The sequence below is a fragment of the Aedes albopictus genome, chromosome 2, assembly GCF_035046485.1.
Source record: "Aedes albopictus strain Foshan chromosome 2, AalbF5, whole genome shotgun sequence".
Classification (NCBI taxonomy): Eukaryota; Metazoa; Arthropoda; class Insecta; order Diptera; family Culicidae; genus Aedes; species Aedes albopictus.
Window position 1 is genome coordinate 257,108,144 of NC_085137.1, and position 26,731 is coordinate 257,134,874.

The 26,731-nt window shown below is 37.8% G+C and overlaps 2 protein-coding genes across 3 annotated transcripts in view; both read right to left on the bottom strand.

The window, feature by feature from the left end:
* Positions 1-12,594: 12,594 nt before the first annotated feature.
* On the bottom strand, positions 12,595-17,466 carry LOC134286478 (eukaryotic translation initiation factor 4E1-like). The gene is made up of 3 exons (XM_062848093.1): positions 17,461-17,466; positions 12,785-13,091; positions 12,595-12,737 (listed from the first exon to the last, which is right to left on the bottom strand). The coding sequence occupies exons 1-3, from the start codon at positions 17,464-17,466 to the stop codon at positions 12,595-12,597; spliced, it is 456 nt and encodes a 151-aa protein (XP_062704077.1).
* Positions 17,467-20,166: 2,700 nt separating this feature from the next.
* LOC109428273 (short neuropeptide F) overlaps positions 20,167-26,731 on the bottom strand; it is a 142,965-nt gene continuing 136,400 nt past the window's right edge. For both annotated transcript variants that reach the window (XM_062851598.1, XM_062851597.1), the window contains exon 6: positions 20,167-21,096. In XM_062851598.1, coding sequence (XP_062707582.1) covers positions 21,049-21,096 — 48 coding nt within the window. In that variant the 3' untranslated portion in view covers positions 20,167-21,048. The remainder of the gene's footprint in view (positions 21,097-26,731) is intronic.

Below are 26,731 nucleotides of genomic sequence, written 5' to 3' on the forward strand. Positions count from 1 at the left end.
AGTGTTGCCAGTTTATCAATTATTGATTTATTAGAACGGATAACAATAAATTGCTAAAGTTTAAAATTTATGTATTTCAACCCTTATTTCAATTGAAATTCTACCTATGTAAACATTAAGGTTGACGAAAGTGTTGCCAGACATTTTAATTTTATTAAAATAATCTACATGAGAACTTTTGTATCAAATCAAATTATCAAGCAAGAATCATAAATTCGTTTTTTTTTTACAATTTTATTACTATTGGCGAGAGACGAACCAGCCAAGGGCTGAAAGTCTCTTTAATAAAGACAAATCAATCAACTATTGGCAACACTGAACCTTGATAGTTTTTGTTCGGTGTGCAACTTTTTATTCTTCGAAAAAACCTTTAATAAGGGCAGTGGTAAATTCAAATGTTCACTGGAATTTATTTATGGTTCAGAATTACGCTAATTGATTCCGACTGTTCTTGGTGTATTTTTAGAATTTTTTAGCTTTTCAGTTCGATTGTTAGATCAAAAACAACCTTAAGTTCTCATACTCCAACGCATAAGGATCGAAACGTTGGAGTAAGAGAACATAAGGTTGTTTTTGTTCTCACACTCGGACTGAAAAGCCAAAAAATCCTAAAAATAAGTTCAGAATTATGAAAAACCATTCTGGATGATATGTTATGCCTTAGCGTACAAGTTGCTATTCATTTTTTTCGGTTTATCCATTGTTTTGAACTTGTTACGGGGAAAGGAAAGTTCCCAAAGGTGAGTTCAGTTAACTCCATTAACTCGCATACAGACAGAGTACTTAGAGTAGAAGTTCTTTTTACCCAACCGCTAGTTCAAATTTCTCAACTATCAATACTATGTCACTTACTCATCCTTGGCCAACCTTGTTGTTTAGGTACCTGGATAATTACACCTTTTATGCACTCTCGGGTTGCTAGTCTTTTTAATTTGCCATCTAATCCTTCGCTTGGTCCTTTTTCAAGTGCGAAACAATGCAACTCTACGGGAACTCAAAAATGCTTCTTGTTAAACTTTTACATTTAAACTAACTTTTGAGCTCTGTTTTGCATCCTCTCTGATTCGCTCTCTTTATTGTTGTCAAAAAAAAAAAGAAGAACAAAACAACTCAATTTCGAAAATTCAATGCAGGAAGCCAAAAATGAGTGACATAGTATTGATAGTTGAGTAATTTGAACTAGCTGAAAAACTAGGATCTAGGATACTTGAACTAGGATAAAAAGAACTTCTTCTCTAAGTACTCTGTCTGTATGCGAGTTAATGGAACTTACCCACTTCAAGGTTGGGTAGATTGAACTCATTTTTGTGAACTTTTCTTTCCCCATACAGGTTCAAAACAATGCATAAACAGAAAAAAAAAAAAATAATAGCAACTTGTACGCTACGGCATTAAATGTCTTCTAGAATCGTTTTTCATAATTCTCAACTTATTTTTAGGATTTTTTGGCTTTTCAGTCCGAGTGTTAGATTAAAAACAACCTTATGTTCTCTTACTCCGACGTTTCGATCCGTAGCGGATCTTGAGAAAGCGTTGGAGTATGAGAACTTAAGGTTGTTTTTGATCTCACAATCGGACTGACAAGCAAAAAAATCCTAAAAATATACCAAGAACAGTCGGAATCAATTAGCGTAATTCTGAACCATGAATAAATTTCAGTGAACATTTGAATTTACCACTGCCCTTATTAAAGGTTTGTTCGAAGAATAAAAAGTTGCACACCAAACGAAAACTATCAAGGTTCAGTGTTGCCAATAGTAATAAAATTGTAAAAAAGGATTTATGATTCTTGCTTGATAATTTGATTTGATACAAAAGTTCACATGTAGATTTTTATAATAAAATTAAAATGTCTGGCAACACTTTCGTCAACCCTTATGTTTACATATGAAGAATTTCAATTGAAATAAGGATTATAATACATAAATTTTAAACTTTAGCAATTTATTGTTATCCATTCCATAATAAATCCATAATTGATAAACTGGCAACACTGTCATATTATTATTTTTACATAGTTTTCTATTCTTCTTGATCTAAATCAGCCCAAATCATCTTTAGATTGCATCGAATAATGTTTTCTTAGCGAAACTTGTAAATTGGACTTATTTTATGTATTAGAGAAAAACGGTTTTCAAGCTTAAAAACGCTGTATCTCTGGAACGGCTAAAAAGACCTCGGGGAGTTAAGCTTTTTCGATTGGAAAATGCCTGATAAACACGATGGAATCAAAATTTTTGAAATCAAAATATACTCATTCGACGAAAAATCGATTTTAAATTTTAAAATTGAAAAATAGCATGTTTGGCAACACTGTATCGAAAAAATAATATTTTTCCTGGATTCCTCCAACAATTTTCTTCAAAAAAGCCGAAGGCCACAAATGTGTATATGTTATAGTTTCAAAGCTATAAATTAAGGAAAGGAAGGGAAAACTTGGATTTTTCTTGTATTGGCAAAGACGAGGGGTGCTGCCACGGGCCGAGGGGTGATCCGATCGGCACCAAAATTTGGATTTTTTCTTCCTCCATTTGAACAAACATTCCAACAAAATTTGGTCAAAATCCGTGATGGTCGATAACACGCGGTGTGTACACTTGGTGTGGAATGACCCATCTCTATAATTTAGTTTGCTTCAGAATATTTTACTAACTAATCGGCAAATTTTATGTTATCATCTATTCTGAATATAGTGATAGTGATGGCATGCAGTGATGGAAAACAGTAAGGAATGCAGCTGAGTAGACACAAACGCAAAGCTATCCTACTCGTGAACAACAGAAGCCAGAATACATTCGCACTTCCTTCACTCGCGAGCTAACGAAGCTGGTCGCACTCGTGATTGATTCGCGAAGCAGCTCTGAACATTTTTCAATTTTGTGAAAAAACGAATTTACACGGCCGACAGATTAACTTTTCAGGAACAATAAAGCACAAAACACTTCTATCTGATGGATAATTACTTGCTTTGCTATTAAAATCGTACTAAAATGCAATTCCCGCATCTCCACTTGTTCTTCGCGAATAAAAATTCATGAGTGTTTTTGTTTTTGTGTTGCTTCATACTCGTGAAGCAAGCGGGTGCGAATAAACTCACACACGGCTTACTCTCGGCACCGTGAGTAAACCGTTTGTTGCTTTTACACTCGCGAGTTGATTCACGATGAGAGTGTTTCCATCTCTGATGGCATGCAGTGCTGAGTTCAAGAAATAGTCCATTTTACCCTACTTTACCCTATATTTATAATTAAAATGAAAATATTCCCCTAAATCCGATTCTGATGATATTTTTGTAAAGTGAAGTACAAAATTGATGTGACAAATACAAATGATGTGATTGATGTGATGTGATGTGATTGAAGTGATGTGATGGATGTGACAGCATGGCTCCATTATTATAAAATGCTGTAGAGCTGATTACACATTACTTGTTCAATCATAAACTTGTATTATTGCAGAATTTGAAGCACTATACGTTATATACACTAATATTACTAATATAGGGTAAAATGGGGTAATATACTCCAATTAAGCATAGCATGATGTCATTGTTATTCAATTTTGAAGATAAGGTAGTATGGAATTTCTTCATTCATGTACTAGAAAAACTGAATAAACTGAAGTTACAGGCATATGGTCATTAAAACAAAAAATATAGGGTGAAATAGGGTAAAATGAGTCACTTATAAGGCTCAGCACTGCATGAACGCTTCGTCAGTCTATTCTGTAAACATAAGAATATTAGGATTCCCCGGAATTCTTTACAAAATTTCCCTGGAAGCTATTCTGTAGAGCATTACGCCAAATTTGAACAATACGATATAAAAAGTATCAGAATCTGATTTAGAGCGATATTTTTACTAAAATTGTTAATGTAGGGTGGAATAGGGTAAAATGGAACACTTTTTGAACTCAGCATTGCATTCCATCATCACCATCTAATTCTGTAAAGATAAAAACATCAATTTTGTACTTCACTTTACAAAAATATCATCAGAATCGGATTTAGGGGAATATTTTCATTTTAATTATAAATATAGGGTAAAGTAGGGTAAAATGGACTATTTCTTGAACTCAGCACTGCATGCCATCACTATCATTATATTCAGAACAGATGATAACATAAAATTTGTCGATTAGTTAGTAAAATATTCTGCAGCAAACTAAATTATAGAGATCTGTTTGCGATATAACTTATATAGGGTGAAATGGGGTAAAATGGGCCAATACTCAGACTTGTCACAGCATGGCCCCATCGTCATTCAATACTGTACAGCTGGTTACATCTTAATTGTCCAATTATAAGCCTAAATTATTGGAGCAATTGAAGATATAGACGTTATAATCATCAATATTTCGAATATAGGGTGAAATGGGGTAAAATATGCCACTTCTTGGACTGAGCATAGCATGATGGCATCGTCATTCAATTTTGTAGATATGATAGCATGAAATTTCTTCATTCATGTACTAAAAATCTAAATGAATTGAAGTTACAAGCATATATTCATTAAAACAATAAATATAGGGTGAAATAGGGCAAAATGGGTCACTTATAAGGCTCAGCACTGCATGAAACCTTTATCAGTCAATTCTGTAAACATAATAATATCATATTCGTCAGTTTATATACAAAAAAATCAGCGGCGTGTAGAGTTATGGAAGTATACCCATTGAAAATGGCTGATTTAGGGTAAAATGGGGCAAAATGAACCCCTTCCCGAGGTCTGCACAGGATGAAACCATCACCATTCGATTTATCGGCCCATTTTCCATGGGAAATGCATCAGATGGAGTTTCAAAACCAGCGGCTTCTAAATAAGTCCGATTACAGGCCCGTTTCTGCCCACTGTGCACTGTTTGGAAGGCATGGCAGTAGGAGTGCTAATATGTCGGAACACTGCACGAATGTTACAGTGGAAAAAATATCAATATCCATTAACTCGTTTTCGATCCAAAGTGTCCAAGTGTCATGCAAACACTATTTCATTTCATGTTTTTTTAGCGAACTTTGCTGGAACTCGTTTCTTGTTCAGAATATATTCAGAAGTTTGGCTTTACAGATTTTGTTTTCTAAATATCGAAGGGATTGATACTTTTTTTAAATCAAATCACGATTTCGAAAAACGTCACTTGTCCAAAGCAATATTTGTAATACTAGTTTTAGCTAAATAGTAATTTGAAAACATCCAGTTTTTGAATTATATTTAATATATATTGTTCACAAAACTCGCACCCGCACTAGCTGTTTGACAGTATAGTAGAATATTAATATTCATTCTTTTTTTTTCATGTTGTAATCCTATAATTATCTCAAAATTTTAATACATACATCATCGTCGCAGTACCTAATCGAAGTCATGCATTTAAGCACATGCAAAGTTGCAGTTGTGACGTAAATTTGAACCGGTTGCTGGTATTGCGCATCATAAAGCTACTTAAGAGCTGAAATTAGCACTAATCTAAATCGAGTTGCTATGTTTATAAGTTGGTTAAACATCAATTTTCGCACCGCCAGTCACTTCGGCTTCCAACCGAAAACGTAATGATAGTAGCCAATTATTATATACAAAGCAATTTTCTCCAGATAACAAAATAAATAGGTGTCCACGTTTTTAGGAATCATGTTTCCGATAATTTCGGAATTCTCATGATTTACCATTTACCTTTAAAACTGAATGAGTTTATTTTTACGGTTTGGTCGTTGAATAGGTTTACATTCTACGATGCATATTTTCCCGCATTATGGCTAGTTTCCACTTGATAAGTACTGTGTAAAAAGATAGGACAAGTAATGCTCACGTAAAACTTTTGCAATCAAAATTACTTAGGCGTTCGCAGTTGATAAGTAATTCACAGCCAGAAAGATTTGCCAACAGATGGCACTGTTATGCGATGCTGTCAGTCATGTTGTTGATTTTCCGTACGGAATAATATGTTGATGTATTATTCCGTGAGTAAAAGGGACATTTCTCTTTCTTTGTGTTTCTTCTTTCGCGCCTGCGCGTTCGTTCACAGTGTGCATTAGTATTTAGCCGTGTCGCTCTATAATGTGTGCTCTGTCGTCCCTCAGCATGGCTGCATCTGAACACGAGATTGAATTTCTTGAGGTTGAATAATTTGCCGTTACGTAGTTTAAAAATTTATAAAGACACCCCAAAACTGAATTGTTTATAAATAGTTCGACTATTGAAAAAAGCAAATAGCATTTGAGTTTAGCTGATGAGGAGACAATGATTCTAAAAACTGTTGCATCATAATCATTTCATTTCGTATGTTGAATAAAATGTTCTATGGTGCACTAGAACCATGAGAAGTAAAGACTGTATTCGATGAAACTTGGACACAGAAAATAATGTATAGCTTTTGATTGCGTTCACAAAATCAAATATTTTTTTGATCAGGAATAATATATAATGTGTAGCTAATACCATAACAATGACAACGAATTCAGTTTGGTATTGGCGCAGATATTGTTAATATCATAAAATAAGATTTTAGCAATTTTTTTCATCCGTTTCAAAAATTGTAAAGGCTATAATTTTGATGTAACTCGTCAAGGCGTCTGAAAATTTGACTCGAAGTTCTTATCAATAAACTGGTAAAAAAATCTTAAAATTGGTTCAATACGTTTTTCTAGTATTCAAAACTCAAATCGCTTCAAGGCATATTTTAGGTACAATTTAACCATTTTATTCCGTGTGTACTATTTTTTTTGTACAACTGTCATGACTGTTCCGATTTTTATTAGCATAAACATTTTTGCTTATTGTGACTTTGTGCCACATATCCCTTTCGTGACGGAGCGCAAAAAAGTGAAATCTCAATACAAATTGCTCAACTTTGGTTCTTCAGAACTCTTAGATTTTCCAACAAAATAACAATTATTTTTCCTCATTTGAAAGAATTACTCTTTATTATTCGATTTCTAGCTTTCATTACCTAGATAAATAGAAAATAAACAATATGCGACAGATACAACTTTTTCATGTTTTACAGTTTTTGACCACTTTTTGTTTACCTTGTTGTGGTAAATCTCACAGACAACATGAACAAAAGTACACATACAACTATATGTAATGGCTGAATTATTGAAACAGTTTACAGCACACAAAACAAAGCCTAAACAGTTGATAAAAACATGCAAAACTGATACCGCTCAACAGCACAATTGTGCTGGTTCGTCACGAAAGGGATATACGGGCACGGCTATAACTTTATTACGGCTAGGTCAAATTGAATGAAATTTTTACACAATATTTCTACATGTATACTTTACATACAGAACAGTTTTGATTGAAATCGGTTCAGTATTTTTGAATCTAGAGCTATAACGGTGAAGAAGTGATATTTTTTAAAACGTTCGTTTGCTCAAACTTCTCAAATGGCCAAATTCTTGTTTCAACGATATCTCCACCAATATTCAACCGATTTTGATGAAATTTGTATAGTATTAGCTTTACGTAATACACTATTCCTTGTAAAAAAAATAGTCATTTACTATTTTATTATGAAATCTTTCTGAATTCCAGGAATTCGTTCTGAGATCCCTACGAGAATTGCTCTGGGATTCCCTCAGAATTTCTGCTTGGGATTCCTCCAGAAATTCCATCCTAGATCTCTCTCGAAATTAATACAGGATTGCTCCAGGAGTTCTTTCTGGGATACCTAAGGGAGTTCCCTCAGATATTATTCCAGCAATTTGTTTAGGATTTGTTCAGAACTTCCAGGAGTTCTCTCCAGGATTACTCCTGTAACTCCATACGGGATTCCTTCAGAGACTCCTTCATGGAATTCTCTAGAAATTCCTTCCGAGATTCCTCCAGAAGATTCCTATGAAATTATTCTAGAAGTTCTTTCAGGGATCCTTTCACGAGTTTTTATTATGATTTCTCCAGAACCTTTTGGAATGTTTTCAGATTTTTATCTGGGAAGAAACTATTGAACGAATCTCTGAAATCGCTCGTGTAGATATTTCCCTGCAAAACTGCTGGAGATATTCCTTAAGAAGCTGTTGGAGGAATTTTATAAGGAACTCAAGAACAAGTCTTGGAGTACTTCCATAAAGAATAAAAAAAAACTTCTGGAGTATTTCCATGAGCAAAATTTAAGAAACTTCCAGAATGAATTCCAGAATATGTAATCTGCAAGGAATCCCAGTAGAAGTTCTTGGAGGAATCCCGGAAGGATATCCTGAATAAACTCCTGGAAGAACCTTGACTTATTTTCCAGGAGTCTGGAACTTCTAAAGAAATTCCGGAAAGAACTTTTGAAAAATTCCCGGAAGATACCCCGGGTAAAATTTCTGGAGAGGTCCCTGATGCCACCCCTGGTGTAATCTTAGAAGAAAATCCTGGAGAAATACCAGAAGAAACTATGAGAGGAACCCATAAATTTACTCCTAGAGGAAACCTAGAAGGAGTTCCTGGAGGAATCCCGGAAGAAGCTAGAGGAATTACAAAAGGAATTCTTTGAGGATTCACATGAGAAACGTCCACAGAAAACCTAGATGAATTTCAAAAAGTTGTATCTTAGAAAGAAATCCTGGAAGAATCACTGAAAGAACTCCAGGACGAATCTAAGAATGAATTCCTATCGAAATCCTAGAAGGAACTCCTGAAATGATCCCGGAAGGAATTCTTGCGGCAATCTCCGAATAAATATCTGAGTGAACCCCGGATAAAAAATACCTAAGTAATCCCGGATGAATTATTGTAGAATAGTTCGAAAAAACTCCTGGTAGAATCTTAGAAAACACCTCTGAAGAAAACCCTGAAGGAACTCCTAGAAGATCCCAAAATAAAAAAAAAACAAAATAAATAAATCCTGAATTAGAAGGAACTCACGGAGGGATTTTTTGTAGAACTTCTAATGAAAATCTGAGAGACATTTTATAAGAATCCCCTGCGAACTTCTGGTGGATTTTTCGGTGGAACATCTGGAAGAATTTCAAGAGGACTTTCTGTGAAACCCCAAAGAAAAACCTTCGTACGGAATGCCAAATTGATTGATTTGTCTTTATTAGAGAGACTTTCAGCCCTTGGCTGGTTCGTCTCTCGGAATGCCAAAAGATTCATCACAAAGAATCTTTCGTGGATCTTCATTAAATTCCCCGTGAAGCTTTGTCCTACCTCGTATTTCATCTAAAACTCCACAAGGTAACCGTCAGAGTCCCAACCGAATTCCTCCCACCGTAGTCCGAACTCCAATATTGCAGAATTTATAATTAGTATCCAACCATAGTTCTCGCTGTTATACCATTAAAAGTTTTTTTTTTAATTTCTTTTTATTTGTGAATTTTAACTTAGGCTAATTCTTCACACACCTATTAAAAGTCCCCTCAGAATCCCAGCGTCTCTCATTAGCATTTCCCTTGGAACTCCGTTGCACGGTGTCAAAATTTCGATTATTATCGAACTTCCATGTACCTCGGATCTTTCTTCACAGAAAGTCAGCATTTTGGATTACTTTATAATTGGAAAGTTTTAAAATATTCCATCGGGGAAATTTTGATTTATCTAAGTTTTTGGCTATTTTCCATACTAAAATTAATTAAATACTGATTTTAACCAAAAAAACGTCCCATACAAAATGTATGGGAAAATTTTCACCGATAAAATATTTTCTCGTCTTCCGATTATGAATATATAGCCCAAATACTAACAATTTCCGAAGAAAAATCCGAGGTACATGAAAGTTCGATAATAATCGAGATTTTGACACCGTGGCGTTGAAATCTCACTATCTGGATTTTCCCCATACGCGCGCAAAAATTAAATTTAAATTTCAATCACACTTCCTGAGGAAACGAACAAAATTTCTCTAAGTCCAAATCGTAAACAACAAGGCCACGAAACGCCACACGAACAACGAACAATTTATCTAGCAACCGCCGTATGCAGTGCCCTTTTCTTCACATCCTTCTTACAGCATCGTTTCGTAAAAATGCTGTCGGTTAAACAAATGTCAAAATTACTTATGGAAAAAGGAGGAATTTTACTTGAGCGCTCTACGTGGGAACTGGAAACTTACCATTAACTGGTGATTCGTGCTCAATCAAACCTATTTTAACATTACAAAACCAAAAATTTGTTCCTTTGATGTCGCTCTTTTGGGTTCTGAACTGAAGGACTTATTTTAATGGTGTACCTCCAAAATATTGCAAAAGCCCCTCAACATGTTATGTTTTCACTCTAGATACCTAATGAAGCTATTTCAACAAGCCTTTTCCAAATTATTCGCATTCAATGTACCGTCAAAATTTAGAACTTTTTATCTTTTTTTTAAGTAACTCTGATTTTCTACATATGCTCATCATATTGATAATATTCTCAGTTCGTTGGATCGAACTAGAATATTCTGCATTATTGCAAAGCCCAGTTATCTGTCTATCATATCACTTATTTCACATTTTTTCGATGAAATACATCCTCATTTTTTTTGTTAACGACTACAAGTCTGACGTAGTGCACACTGACCATGATTGTCTGTGTCATGATGGCCCTTACGCTTGCCTCTACGATTCATTTCTTTGTACTGAAACAATTTAAAGCACGTTTTTATTCAAATTTTCAATGAACTTATTAACACAAATATCACTTATACATGTACACGCATTTTTATTGGTAAAAATCCATGAATTTGATATATAAATTTTATTTGTACACACATACTCGTTTTCCACGCTGGATCACATATAAAATCGATGGACCTTATATAAACTATGTGTATCTACACATGAAAAGGGTTATCTATGACAAATTGCAAAAATCTATGTGAGCGACACATGCATACAATATTTGCAGTTTTTCCAGTGTATGAAATCTAAAAATTCAAACAAGGTAACATGTTAGTAAATGGTACCTGTTTGCATTAATAAGCTCGACTGAAAAACAAACCTCATAATCCAGCTTTCATTAGATATATCTATTCCTGTAGCTACAGAAATGATTATCTTTTATTATTCCAATATCTTGTGCTTTTGATATACTGTACGTTAATCTCCTCAATAATAGTTTCAATACTTCTTTAACTGATCAAAATTTGTCTCTTTCTGTAAGGAAATTATTGTGCAGAATTTGTTGTTGAGCGTACTGCTGTACCTTGTTCTCTAACTTGTGCCACAGTTCTTGGCAAGATGGCCCACTCATTAGCAAAAATGGCACTATATCCAGTGTTAGGCAATCATAAGTCAAAATGCCCCTCCTGACCACACCCGATACATTTTATATTTAAAGACTTCAGAAGTGATTACTCAAGAACTCACTGTACTTGAATCGCATAAACATTTAGTGGCATTCAATAGGTTATAAAGCGCTTTTTACTCGAATTCCTGAGACTTCTAGTTAAGCCGAAAAGTTTCATTTTTTTATTGCGTTGCGTTGCGTTGCGTTGCGTTGCGTGGTAACGGAGTAATTCGTAGATTGCATACTGAAAGTTGTCATGTTAAAACTTTAATACTCCTATTCTAATTGCTTATGGAATGCTATTTGGGAAGGAACAGCTATCCAACTAGAGGTTGAAGTAAAAAAGACATGAGAATTTCCATTGCCGGCCACGCCCATCTTCTCCGTTACGAGGATAGGAAAGGATGTGATGATATGACACCTACTTTACAAGAGGTCAGCGACTCACCGACACTCCCATAGGTGTCAAGGAGTTGGATATTTGGAATGGGGTAATTTGGGAATCACTATAAGCGAGTGATGCGACAAGATTCAGATTGTGAAAGTGTATTTGAGTAAATCATGCAGATGTGTTGGAGTGAGTGAAAGTGTTTTAGTATATTTCAACACCAACGTTGGGAGTGACATAGCTAAGAAATTTTGTCACTCCATGGGCCTTTATGATTCCGGGATGGGGCACAGGCATTTACACTGTGTCCTGGCTAACAAGCCTAGGCTTAACCGCCATTGATCGGTCTCTGAAACGATAAGAAACACGTTATGTGGATGGGAAAGGATAGTAGGGAAGGGATAACTATTTATCGAGATGCCAGCGACTCACCGACGCTCTCGAAAAAATAGAAAGGAAATAGGATTTTGGTACAGGAATGGTCAGGAATTCAGTATGATTTTAACAGTACATGTAAATAATTAAGACACATAAACATGATCCAGACACAAAGGAAACCAATAACCTTCCTCCCATAAATACAGAGAAAGACAAATAAACCAATCAATCGTAACTTACTTATTGGATGATGATGATAAGGTTTTCCATTCATTGTAGCATGGTAACTAAGCCCGATAGCAGTGGACAGTCCACCCAATGTGATTTGGTCAAGCAAAACATTATAATTATACTCAACTTGATTTTTTTTCTTTTTAAATCAAGATCATACAATTATATATAATACAAGCCATCGAATTGGTGGATGCCCCAATGAATGTGAAGAAGAAGAGCACGCCATTCTCTTCATAATGGTTTTAAAGGGAAGTTGGCATCTCCACTCTTCCAACCATATATAATGTATCGACTGGCGGCTCTAATTACCCTCCTCCCCCAAAATTGGTTAAGTAATATTTAATATAACAATTTCATAATACGTCAAATCGCCAATTGAATGAATAGAAAAGGAAAGATCTCACCAATTTAGTACGGTCGTCTTAGCTTGCCCTTTCCGGTCTCCGGGAAGAAGTGTGTCGGGGTCAATGCCCAGGCATTGTTAAGCGTCACGATCAGCCGTCGGATGTTCGCCCTCTTTTTCCACTTTCCCTCCTTGAGCCGCATCGTCACTTTCGAATGCCTCTCCGATGAGACACAAAATCGTATCTAGCCATACTTGACCAGCTGCGGGCCGCCGCGCTTGTTGCTATCGTTTTCCCCATCAGACGGATGTCCTTCTTGAACAAAGAGTAATCGCTACCGACCTTATTGTCGGCCAGGCTCTTTATGTGGTTGAGTAGACTCCAAAAGTCCTCGACGGTGGAAAATCTGGTCACCTCGTTCAGGGTGTCTTCCCACGATTTGATGCGGTCCGGTTTCTGGTACCAGAGCGTCCAGGTTGACTGCAGCGGGTGCTTGATCAAACATTCCGGGTCGACGATAACTCCCTGGTCGGCATGGTTCTGCTCGGTGTTTTCCGTTTGCTTGTAATGTTGGAAGCTTGCCGCGAACCACAGTTAATGTCTTGAGAACGGGTTCCGCCACAGTCAATGCAAAAACTTTTACAAAAACATAGCAAAAATATAGATTTTTTTTGCACAAAATGACAGAGCAGAAAATTTGAACGTCTACGCTGCTTCACGGCACACCTCGATCTCCCGAAAAGTTTCATTTTTTTATTGTTCGATTTTTTTAAATATCCAATTCAACTAGCCTTTTGACTAGCATGATACTTAACTGCTCTGAATATGTCGTCTAGCTTCAACGAATGCTTTATTGTGACTTCCTATCTTGCAAACTACCAAGAGTTTAATTATTCTCACACATTGATGTTAATTTTCTTGAAGTTACATTTTTAGTCTTGTAAGAGAGGACAAAGCATTAGTTAAATCATGTCTTCATGTTAATTTGGTTTCAAGAGAAACCCTTTTTACGTCTCCGTAGACTTATTATACTTTACTGAGCAATGATAACTTCAATATATATCACCTGAGGTGGGTCCACAACAATCTCAGTATCTGCTCAGTTATATTCGCATTTGGAACATATTCAAATACTATTCGTTCCTGTTTTTCTAGTCACACTCAGCCTAAAGTTTAGTTTTGTCTTTCGCCTTCTCAGTTGCCACTTAATTGGTGTGAAATTTCATTTTTAATGGTTCAATTTAACTAAAAAGCCCAGATTGGAGTTCAAGAGAAATCGCTCAAGAAACTTCTACAACGATTCCTGGCAGAAACTTTCTACGGTGACTGCCATTTGAACTGTCATTTCTTCACAACTGCGTACTGCGATCGAAGAAAAAACGGTTTCTTGAGTGATTCAGCCAAGGAATTTCTCATGCCTCAAGATAGGCCGAGAAATTCCTTCTGATCTACAAACAGCCCTTAAATCTGCGTTGGCTGGTAATCTGTTTCTTACGAAATTTATGACACTGTTGCGTTTTTAGTACTTTAATTTTTAATAGCACAATTCGCCTTATACGGCTCTACAAAGAATCGACTATATCTGCCTTGCTGGTCTTACCGCCTTCAACGGCATTTCCACCTTCAACGGCTTTTTCCGCCTTCAACAGCTTTTCACTCTCCGACGGATCTTTCCGCCATCGACAGTTTTTCGCCTTAGTCGGCTCTTCTGCCTATAACATTTTTCCGCCTTCAGCGGCTTTTCTATCTGTAATCCTTTCCGTCTTTTACGGCTATTTCAAGAATGTCGCCTTCATTAGCTTTTATAGCCTTCATTGGCTTTCATCGCCTTCACTGGCCTTTAACACTTATGTGGCCGGCAGGGTACCCGGGTACCTTTTTCAATTTCAAATCTCGATATTTTAATGGTTATTGAGACTAGGATTTTGAAACTCTGTTAGATCTTAGAACTCGTCAATATACATCTATTAATGGGGTTGACCGAATTTTAAAGTGAGGAGGGGCAGGGGGAGGGGCTCCTGCATTTTTTTATTACGTGGAAGGCCGGCAGGGTACCCGGGTACCCACGAAATTGAAATGATCATATCTCCGTCAATTTTTCATCGATTTTGGAAATCTTTAGCTCATTCAACTCAGAAACTCATCATCTATCGGGAAAATATTTGGTTAGACCGATCTAATTACCGTGGTTTTCGGAAAACCCATATTTTTGGGAGCATGTCCTTATACCATATTGAAACCCACATTGTTAAGGCTAGGATACCTTAAAGTGTTTATGGTCAACCATGGCCCCACGGGAAGCGTGTTCCGAAATCACAGTTTCAAGTCAACACGTTTTATGATTCCAGGCCGGTCAGATACAATATGCCAAAGCAATTTTACGATGCTTGGTACCGAAATTGCTACTAACCTACCGAAAATCCCGTATATTGTATTGTATAAAAACATGGATCCGGAAATCCAGATTTTCCGGTACCTATGGTGATCGGACCGGTCCAACCAAATACGATCTCGATAGATAATGAGTTTCTGAGTTAAATGAGGCAAAAACTTTTAAAATCGGTGGAAAAATCGCTGAGATATGATCATTTCCATTTCGTGGGTACCCGGGTACCCTGCCGGCCTTCTACGGGTGTTTTTTTTGCTGGCCACACTACGGTTAACAGCAACGGCAAAATTTGATTTCAAAATATTGTTTCACCTCTACGCCTTCCTCGGCCATCTGGTTAACAAATCAATACTTCATTCATCATTCAGCATTTAAGTCTTGATTTAGGACAACAACCCTATTTAACGAGTATCAATATTACAATCAACAAAACTTAGATTTTCTTCACAGTTCTTTATTTCTTTATCTGACAATAGTGATTGTCATCGATTTGAACTAAACAATACCGATCACCATCAAAATCTCTCACAGGTTGATCATTGTCATTAGTCGAAGGTACAAATAGATTGTTTGATTCATATTGAACAGTTAGCACATAATATTTACCTTTTTGATTCCAATGTTGAAATTCAATCACAAGTCATCACCTGGAGATTATCACCACTCTGCATGCACCACACACACACACCACTCATCTCTTTCTTTTTCCAAAGACAACACTTCCCGAACAGAAACTAAACTAATTTCACATGCACTGTTCACCGTTCTCGTCGCCAATGTGAGAATCTTTCTCTGTAATGATTATTCAACAACTGTATGCATTATTTGTATAAACTTTATTACCGATACTTCAATATTACATACAATGATTCACACTCCAGACAACAATAACAACATCTCCGCATATGACAGATACTCAATGTAAACATACACGCTAAACGTAATAGAGTAATACAATAATTTATTATGTGCATACCACAAGGTACCACAGAACTGCCCATATTCACATAGTTGACGTAAGCGCCACTGTACTTTTCAACACACTTTTGAAATTTTAGCAATGAATTACTTGAAGTTCGAGATTTTTTTCTACGTTGACATCTAGCTAATGGTTAGATCTTGTGTTGAAGGTATAGAAGCACCCGTCTAGCGAATTGGGAGTCGTCAGGTCGACTCTCCGGAGTATGTGGATTTCTTTTCATAATGCAAATCTCAATATGTTCATCGAGCACATGTTCTGTTGTGAACATGGATGTCAAAGCATTTTCTACAGCAGAGGTTCCCAAACTTTTTGCTATCACGGCGCCCTTTGAAATTTCCAAAAATGTCACGGCGCACCAAAGATTTAAACAAAGTTATTTTTTAAATTTCAAACAACTTTTACTTTAAAATGCCAAAGACAAAATCGTGAAACACTTCTTATATAATATTTTCTTAGAGATCATATAAAATTTGGAAAACAAGCAATTTTGTTCTTCCTCTACAAGTGGTTGAGGAAGCGTTGCCTGTACGATAGGCAAACAGTTTCAAACAATAAACAAATCGCTTCCGCTCTTCGTACATATGTACAACAGAGATGGTTATATTTGCGGTTTAGGGGAAGATGATATAGATCGATGAGATTAGAATTGAACCTTATGACAACTAAGTTGTCGGGTCATTAATTGGCTCGGTAGCTTAGTTGGTAAAGCACTTGTCTAGCGAATAAGGGTCGTGAGTTCAAATCTCACCTGAGCTGTGGATTTTTTCCCAATTTAACCAATAATTTACCCATCTGTACATATGTACGTTGAGTTATTTGAATTTCATAATTTTTTTGTTTAATAAATTTCTCAAATATAATTTGAATATTTGTGAAATTTCAAAATTCATGTTGATTTCATCATAGAAGCTTTATAAATAAGGAAAAACTCAGATGTGGAGCGGACCTGGTGTGATGGTTAGAACACTTGACTATCACGCCGAGGACCTGGGATCGAATCCCACTCCCAACAAACTCGCAAAAAAATGTGAGTTCTTCCTTCGGAAGGGAAGTAAAACGTGGGTCCCGAGATGAACTAGCGTAGGGCTGAAAATCTCGTTAATACAGATAAAAAAAGATAAAATAAAAAATAAAATAAAAATAAGTTCAGGTGTACAGGTAAAACAAGCTGCTGATTTTTAATAATTCAGCCAAACATTCTAAAGCGTTTGCAATGATTTAAGAGTTCTAATTGATTTAAAATGACTCCACAGAGCTTGACCAATGTTTCATTTTTTCGCGGAAATTGCAAAGCAACACTTTAGAACACTTTTATTTATTTTGGAAAGTTTCGGCAAACTGAGTCATTGTAAAGAACCTACCAGGTGGGCTTTGATTGAACTTTTTATTTTCATAAATTTCAACATAACCCTTTGGAGCTAGAGTGGCCATATATAACCCCGGTGATGAAACCGAGCATAACAAACTTGTTCCAGTTCAGCGAGGTTGCGGCAGTATTGATGAAACAGTCTGGTTCAAAAAGGTTAAAGCTAGGTCTTTAAACTTTCAGAACGGCAAACCTTCATGCCGCTAAGCTGTTCCAAAGACCTTGTAATTATTCTGAAAGTAAATAAGGTTCTTGAAATAAAAACTTTGGACAATTTATAGTAAAATTAAAAGCTAAGAATAGAGACGAACCAGCCAAGGGCTGAAAGTCTCTTTATGGAACAATCGAAGACTCAGGGAAAGATTTAAAAAAGTGTGAAGCGACTATAATGTTACTAAACAAATAAAAAAACAAATTAAAGGTGTTGCGCAAAACAAATAAAGAATTTGTTCTTTTTGTTTCGTCACAACACAAAAGCCTGCGGCGCACCTGGGAAAGGTTTGCGGCGCACCAGGGCGCCGCGGCGCACAGTTTGGGAAGCACTGTTCTACAGTGTAACATTTTTTGTTCTACATTTTTCGATAGATAAATGATGTAATAGCAAACGTGTTCTTTCAGCAAGTTAGAGCCAGAAATCTGGTTATTATTGTACCAGTCTGAGTTAATTCAGAAAAATTGTCTTCAGCAAATTTGTTCAAATTGGGGAATCTTCAATTTTGCCGAAGAATGCGAAAAATGTGTGTTGTTCGTTCTGCAAATAAAAAAAATGGTAGCGTATTTCTTTTATAATTTGAACTACGCTAATTTTCATTTACATTAAAAAGAGTGCATTATTATTTTAAATCGCTTTGTAGAAGACTATATTTATTTCAAACAATCATTTGAATGAATTGAATATACTTTTTCTTGTAAAACTAGGTGCTTGACCAATGTGCAATTAAACATAGGTGAACATATAAACTTGCCTTCTCCACTATCGATCTTTTGAACGCGGTCTACCGGTCAAAACTCTTACAACTAGTGAATTCGTCTGATTAAAGGCAAACTTAAATGTTGAAATTTCGCTATCCACTTAAATGTTGAAAGCGGCAATCGATTGTTTAGGACCATAGGTTTATGCTATGGAAGAATTGAATTGAATTCCATGTTTCAAATTTCCAATCGTAGTCCTTATTTCGTTGCGTGGGTCTTTGCCGATTGTATCGAGTCGTATTTTCTTCTATGTTATTTGCGATGGGGATTTTTACGAGTGGCTTATTGGGCTTACGCAAACACTCCTGTCTCGCCGGAGGGCCATCGTGCCAGTTCTGTTTAACGTCCCAACCAACACTGGGACAACCACGCTGATGGGGCTACCACCTTGGATCTAGCTGGGCGTGGTGCAGCGTTTCTTACTCAGCCGCTGGATGCCAGAACAGCCGCAACTCCTTGCTGAACAGACGCTCGGGTCGTACCTCCTCAATCTAGCTGAAGTCAGAATGACAACAGTGCCCAGCCTGCACTACCAGCTAAGCACACAACTCTGAGCTGGCGGTCTTTGTCATCGCTTGACCCGTGGAAGCATGAGGTAGGAATTTGTGAGGACCAGAGCTATGTTGGACGCTCTTCTTATCGACTCACCGTTTTGCAGCCCTCGTAACAATACTGCCAAATATCAGCGAAAAAATGCTGAATACAAGAGCTTGCTTGAAGGCATCCATAAGGAAAGGTTGAAACATGCTGTTGACGTTATCCTAAGATATAGCAAGCTCGAGGCACGACACTTCACGGGGGTCGCAAGGTAGCCTATACAGAAGTTATCCTACGAAAATTAACTTTTTAAAGTAGAGCCACTTGGGCTACGAACGCTTTTTACGCTGAAAATTGATCTGAGGTTTCCTAGCCGTAGCCACTACCCAAACTAGACAGGATGACACTCTTCACAATTATAGCACAAAAAGGAAACATCAACGACTAACCAAATCGGTGTCAATTAAAAAACGCCAATGGCGAAAACGCATTAAGCGAAACCATATAGGTAGCAATGTAAGAAAATTTACAACATTTGAATAATCCCACCCTTATTTAGCCTGAAATTTGAGACTTAAGAAGGGCAACTGATTATCTCGGAGAAACGCGAGGTCCACTGCATCATTGCTCCGGTTAGCGCAGTAAAAGCGTAATACTGTGGAGGACGCCCTAATTATCCACAGGCTCCGTTTGTGGTTAGATTTTTATTAGTCCCCCCCATTCCTTCACGGTAAGTACGAAGCCGCATAACACCATGAATTAGGTATCACCTGTTTAGTGGACTCTTACGACTGGATCAGGCGGTCCGTAGTGTTATTCTTAGTCAATTGAGACAACCGCTGTGATCATTGGCACGGTGTAGAAGTTGCAAGTATATTCCATACAATTTGATCCCCGTTTGATCAATTTGACTTCGGTTTACTATATCGTTGTTTCCACGTGGTTTTGAAATATTCGGGAATTTTCATGTTTTTTTTTGCGTAAGCTTTGCGATTCTTTCGGACTGCTTTCCTTTGGTGAGTGAAATATTCGAGGTTCATTCACTGCTGTCTGCACATTACTACTGACACATGTACAGCAAAATAAATAAAATACCTACCTTAGCCGTAATCAATTGCACCCACGTGATTCATTAAAATGTCCGAAGCAGTGAGCGACAATCGATGCTCTGCTCCAGTCGGGAACTGTCGTACGGGCATTTAACGCTTTTTTGTTTAGCAATTAGTACACCGTGATGGCAGTACGTTTCGGACTAATGATGATGATTTGGCTAAATTCTGTTGATAATACTCCATATCATGCTGATTACACTGCATCGCGCACTGTTGAAGGGAAATGTGTGGGTTCACAGGGGGAAAAAAAGTTGCGTACCAGTAAAAAAAAAACTCTGTTCGTTTCTCCACTAGATGTGAATTTAATAATTTATTTTATACACATGTACATGCTGCATTTGGCTTTAAATACAATTCGTCTCCATACATTATCTCTTCTAAATCTTCATCTCTTTGCATGCGTTGCTAATAATTGTAACCTTTTTTATAGTTGTGTGGGTTGGGTGGACACACAGTATCCCTTATTAAATACTAATAATACTTCAACTTGGCATACTATCTGTATATATAGATTAAAATTTGAACAAATACTGTTGATTTGCAACGGCGAGAGAAAAACGGTTTGTTTAGTGCATTAGTTGAATGATTGAGTGCCGGGTACTTTGAACGCCTTCGCAGAGCATCTATGTATTTTCCTATTTCAAATGCATATTCCAAGCAATACACGCAGATGTTTGAAATTGTTTGCAAACTCCTTGTCATTGACACAGTTTTTCATTTTTGACTGGAATGGAATTATTCGGTTCATTACTTTACAAAGCAGCGATGTAAAATAGTATCAATTAATTTTATCTCCTATTATTGACACTAACCATCACACATAGTATGCTCTGTAATTGCTGCGATTTTTTTTATTTATTTTGTTTGATATAATTTAGGTGTTTGTATGCTTTGGGATTTGATGATAAGATTTATTCCTTGTTCGTAGCTGCTTTTTGTGTTTGCTCACATCTGTTTAATTACAAGTGCGACTGTTCGATGAAAACGATGTTATTTATTATACCATATGTAACACAATAAACATTGGTACTCTATTGAGTGCTATAGAACCGATAATATACATCTTTGGGGGCCAACACAATGAAAAACTAGATTATAACATTATAGAAACTGAAAAATGAGTTATGCTCGGGTCTGATTTATCGATCTTGTGGTCTGAGTTATTTTTTGTCCATATTACTTGGAGTGTTTTCCTCGGATTCGATTTGCTGGAATGTGAAAGAAAAGGAAAATTTTCATTATTTCACTAGGCCTACCATGTTGTGCTGGAAGATTATAATAATTGATCAATAATGGTGGAAATACTACAAATAAGCTGCAAATTTCGACAATTCATTTGAAAGTGTGAATAATTACAGTGTGGGTTTCATTAGTTCCATTGAATATTAGCTTTCTCAAGAAATCGAAAATTTTCGGAGAATTTATTTATTTGCCGTCTTTAGTCAGAAAAACTACACAGACCGATACTTAATCCTATTTTTAAACTCTATTCTACTAACATTAACATCAAATTCGTCATAAACAGCATTAAATAATTCACAAGACCTGTCCAGAGGATTATTACGTCCATAATCAGTTCTATGTCCGGGAATCCACAAAAGGCTAGCAACGCGGAGTTGTCGGTTCGGTGCACGGAAACTGATTCTTTGGAGCAAGCAGCTACAGTCGATGCGGTTGGTCAGCATGTCAAAAATAAACATTCTCCGCAGGAAAGTTTGTCGTTCCGTTAGAGTCTGCACTCTGCAGTCCAATTAGAGTGCACCTGTGTTCATACGGAGGTAGGTTTCGGGCATCAATCCAGGGCAGTCGGCGTAATGCAAATCGGACGAACCGTTTCTGAACATTTTCGATTCGTAGTTCGTGAACACCGCGATACGGGGCCTAGATTTGAACCCCATATTCAAGGCCGCTGCGAACCAGCGAACAATACAATGCTTTTAGGGCGTAGATGTAATCGAAATCAGCGGTATTACGGCGCAAGAAGCCAAGCATTGAATTGGCCTTCGCAATGGTCTTGGAAATGTGCTCATTTAACTTCAGTTTGCTATCTAGAGTTATTCCAAGGTCCTTAATGGAGTAAACTCTCTGCAGCATCGCAGAGTCCATCGAGTACTCAAACCGTATCGGTTCATGCTTTCGGGTGTAGGTGATGACTTTGCATTTTGATGGATTTGTCTGCATTCCATTCATTCGACACCACGATGTCAATCTGTCAATATCAGACTGAAGAGCACAGCAATCCAGCACTGATTTGACTATGGAATTATCCACCGATGAACCGAATTCATCGCGGTCCGAGAATTTTGACACTAGAGCGGGGCCGTTCCAATCAGAATTGGACGATTCTGATTGGAACAGACCCCGCTCTAGTGTCAAAATTCTCGGACCGCGATGAATTCGGTTCATCGGTGGATAAGTCCATGCGATAAATTTTTAGGTCATCAGCATACAACAGCTTGCAGGAACACAAATGGTCACACACGTCATTTATAAATAGAATGAAAATTAGAGGCCCTAAGAGGCTTCCTTGTGGTACATCCGAAGGAATATCAAAAACGTCGGATCTGGTATTGCGGATCTTGACAAAGGCCTTTCTGGAGGACAGATACGAATCAATCCAGGTGACTAACCATGAAGGAAGCCCTAGTCGGCTCGGCTTTGCGACGGCTAACCAAATAACAACATGATGTTCGGTAAGAGTTTTTTTCTCATCTGTATTAAAGAGATTTTTAGCCCTTGGCTAGTTCATCTCGGGACCAAAGCTTTATTTCCCTTCTGAAGGAAGAACTCACATTTTGTGAGTTTGTCGGGAGTGGGATTCGATCCCAGGTCTTCGACGTGAAAGGTATGCGCTTCAACCGTCACACCAGATCCACTCCCATTTCTATTAGAGTTAAGGAAGCGCAAGTTTTGGTTTTTTCCTCCCCTGTTGGAGAAATTGAGCCACTGCGTCCAATAAGTTGAGCTTTTGGTTACATAGGAGATAATTTGACGTAATTATGACACAATGCGCCGTCTGGAAGAAGCGGAGTGTGAAGAAATGGAACTGCTGTGCCGTTCCCAAGAAACACGGAAGTTCTATCAGAAGCTCAACGCATCCCGCAACGGCTTCGTGCAGCGAGCCGAAATATGCAGAGATAAAGACGAAGGCCTTTTGACGGACGGACATGAGGTGATCGAAAGGTGGAAGCAGCACTTCGATTAGCACCTGAACGGCGAGGAGAACGTAGGCACGGGAGCCCACGGCAACGGAGGAAACGACGACGCCAGTGCAGCGAAGGACGGAAATGAACCAACTCCCAGGGAGGAGGGAAGTTAAGGATGCCATTCACCAGCTCAAAACTAACAAAGCAGCTGGTAAGGATGGTATCGCAGCTGAACTTATCAAGATGGGCCCAGAAAAGGTGGCCACCTGTCTGCATCGGCTGATAGTCAGGATCTGGGAAACCGAACAGCTACCGGAGGAGTGGAAGGAAGGGGTAATCTGCCCCATTCACAAGAAGGCGACCATTTGGAATGTGAGAACTATTTTAAATGCTGCCTACAAAGTGCTATCCCAGATCATCTTCCGTCGTCTGTCACCTTAAACAAATGAGTTCGTGGGAAGTTATCAAGCCGGCTTCATCGACGGCCGATCGACAACGGACCAGATCTTTACCGTACGGCAAATCCTCCAGAAATGCCGTGAATACCAGGTCCAAACGCATCACCTGCTCATCGACTTCAAAGCGGCATACGACAGTATCGACCGCGCAGAGCTATGGAGAATCATGGACGAAAACGGCTTTCCTGGGAAGCTGACTAGGCTGATTAAAGCAACGATGGACGGTGTGCAAAACTGCGTAAGGGTTTCAGGTGAACTATCTAGTTCATTCGAATCTCGCCGGGGACTGCGACAAGGTGATTGACTCTCATGCCTACTCTTCAACATCGCTCTGGAAGGTGTGATGCAACGAGCCGGGCTCAACAGCTGGAGAACGATTTTCACAAAATCAGGACAATTTGTGTGCTTTGCGGACGACATGGACATTATTGCCAGAACATTTGGAACGGTGGCAGAGCTGTACACCCGCCTGAAACGCGAAGCAGCAAAGGTCAGACTGGTGGTGAATGCCTCAAAAACAAAGTACATGCTGGTAGGCGGAACCGAACACGACCGGATCCGTCTGGGTAGTAATGTTACGATAGACGGGGATACTTTCGAGGTGGTGGAGGAATTCGTCTACCTCGGATCCTTACTGACGGCTGACAACAACGTGAGCCGTGAAATTCGGAGGCGCATCATCAGCGGAAGTCGGGCGTACTACGGGCTCCAGAAGAAACTGCAGTCGAAAAAGATTCACCCACGCACCAAATGCACCATGTACAAAACGCTAATAAGACCGGTGATCCTTTACGAGCACGAGACATGGACCATGCTCGAGGAGGACCTGCAAGCACTCGGAGTTTTCGAGCGACGCGTGCTAAGGACGATCTTCGGCGGTGTGCAGGAGAACGATGTGTGGCGGAGAAGAATGAACCACGAGCTCGCTGCACTTTACGGCGAACCCAGCATCCAGAAGGTGGCCAAAGCCGGAAGGATACAGTGGGCAGGGCATGTTGCAAGAATGCCGGACAACAACCCTGCGCAAAGTTGGTGTTTGCAACTGATCCGGTTGGCACAAGAAGGCGTGGAGCGCAGAGAGCACGATGGGCGGACCAGGTGGAGCGTGACTTGGCGAGCATCGAGCGCGACCGAGGATGGAGAGCGGCAGCCACGAACCGTGTGTTATGGAGAAATATTGTTGATTCAGTTTTATCTTGAATTTGATGTAATACTAAATAAATGAATGAATGAATAACACAATGCTAAAATACCGTCAAATTAACTTCTATACAACCCAAAACTTGCGCTGCCTAACTCTTATATAACATGTGTTTTGCTTGGAAAATAAATAAATGATAAACATTAAAAATAAACATCTGTAAATGTTTGAGAGCATTTGAAAAGTGCATACAGTAAATGCAAATTAATTCCAACGCGAAGACACATAGGAGCATCTGGGTTAATACGCACAGTCGAGGCACGCATCCCTGTCGTTTTTCAGGGATTAGCGGTTTTCGAGATTTGAAACCTTGTGAATCTAATAGAACGTTGTAGTAAATGAACACCTGGGGATTTTTAGATACTGGTACATGTAGTGAGAAAATTGAATAAAACAAAAAAGCACCATCCTTAGGGTCACCTAAGGATAGATCATCTCTATTTTGTAAATACAAATCGTGTTGATTTGTATTAATCCACTACTATTCAATACATTAGTTAGCTATGCTTAAAATCGATAAAAAGAAAATAAAATACAAAAAAAAAGATTTTGGTCGAGTATTTAGTTTTAAGGAAATACTTGTTAAAATCCCAAAATGGCCGACTTTGGCACCTACTCACGATTTCGATCGCACAAATCTCTTCGTAAATAAAACCAGCGCAACTGATTTTCTTATTTTAACCAAGATTTTAACTTTATTACAAGTGAGCAAGAAAAGAATAATAAAATGCACTGTTGTTTGACGCACGCTACTTGAGATTTGTGCTTCTGTGATGCACTGTTGAAGCGGGATTTCAAGACGTTTGTCCTTGAAAAAAAGACCGATTTTAGGCTTTGAAAAAAGTGCGGGGCAAGATGGGTCACCTTTTAAGTAGCAGGGTAAGTATACCAATTATGGCTATAATACCAATTATTTGCCATAGCTTATTTTTACCCTTTAACTATGTAAATCAACAATAAAAATTTATTGAACAATGGATCACGTTCACAAAAGATTGTTGCATTCATTTAAACTCCACATTTTGCTCAAACTATGGTAGAAATAAATCATTTTCCTTAAAATTTCGGCTTCCTTGCACCCTTTTTCGCCATAGTGTACCAATTATGGCTAATCCCATAAGAAATGCATGCAAATAGTGCGAAAAGGAATCGAAGTTAGAAAATGTAGCCATAACTGGTACAGGGTTCCTATCATTGGCACACGCTGTAACAAATACTAAAAGTAGTTTTGGCTCCGTTTCTATATTTTTCCTGTAAAATATGGAAACTAAACTATCATTTAACATATTGATCACATTCGTTGGTCTTCCCGTTATTTTTGTACAAATAGTTATCCTTAGGTAGTGCCGAGTATTGTGTTGTTCTTTGAAGAGTATTGTGTTGTTCTTTACAGAGAAGAACATTAATCAAGACAATTAGATGATCGGCATTGAACCACAAAAACCCCATAACAATTGGTGAGATCTTTCCAATATTATTTATTTATTTATAAATAATTCTACTTCAGTATATTTATATTATAACTGCATATAAGTTGAAAATTCGCTACACACTTAGATTATTTTACAGTATACTGTAATTTTTTACCGAAATCTCAACAGCTGAACGTTCGGTAATCCGTTCGGTAATCGAAACGATTAGTGAACGTCCGGTAATTTAGATTTTCGACGAGCTGTCAAAAATTACCGAATTTCTCCGGTAATGTTGAATCGTGGATTACCGTAGAACTTCGGTAGTTTTTATTTTCTTTTGACGGTTTACAGTATTTCGGTACATTATTTCATTGAAAAAGCAGACGCAGCTTAGATTTTCTTAATTTATTGGGCAGAATTTTGTGCAACACAGTAAAGTTTCATTCTTTCCGGAAAATATTTGCAAGAACATTGATGCATTGGTTGCGGGTTCCTTCACCTAGCCAAGTTTTCGTACCAATGGAGAGCAGGAGGACCTGGAACGTCATGTTGATCATTTGTAAGCGCAATTAATAAAATTATTGTATAAGTACTTACGCTATATTGCTGCAGAGACGATGATAGAT

What these genes read in the sequence shown, in the direction of transcription:
- LOC134286478 (XM_062848093.1), bottom strand. An exon ending in GGCGGCCCGCAGCTGGTCAA is followed by an intron (nt 12,738 to 12,784) that starts GTATGGCTAGAT and finishes GGCATTCGAAAG; the next exon opens with TGACGATGCGGCTCAAGGAG.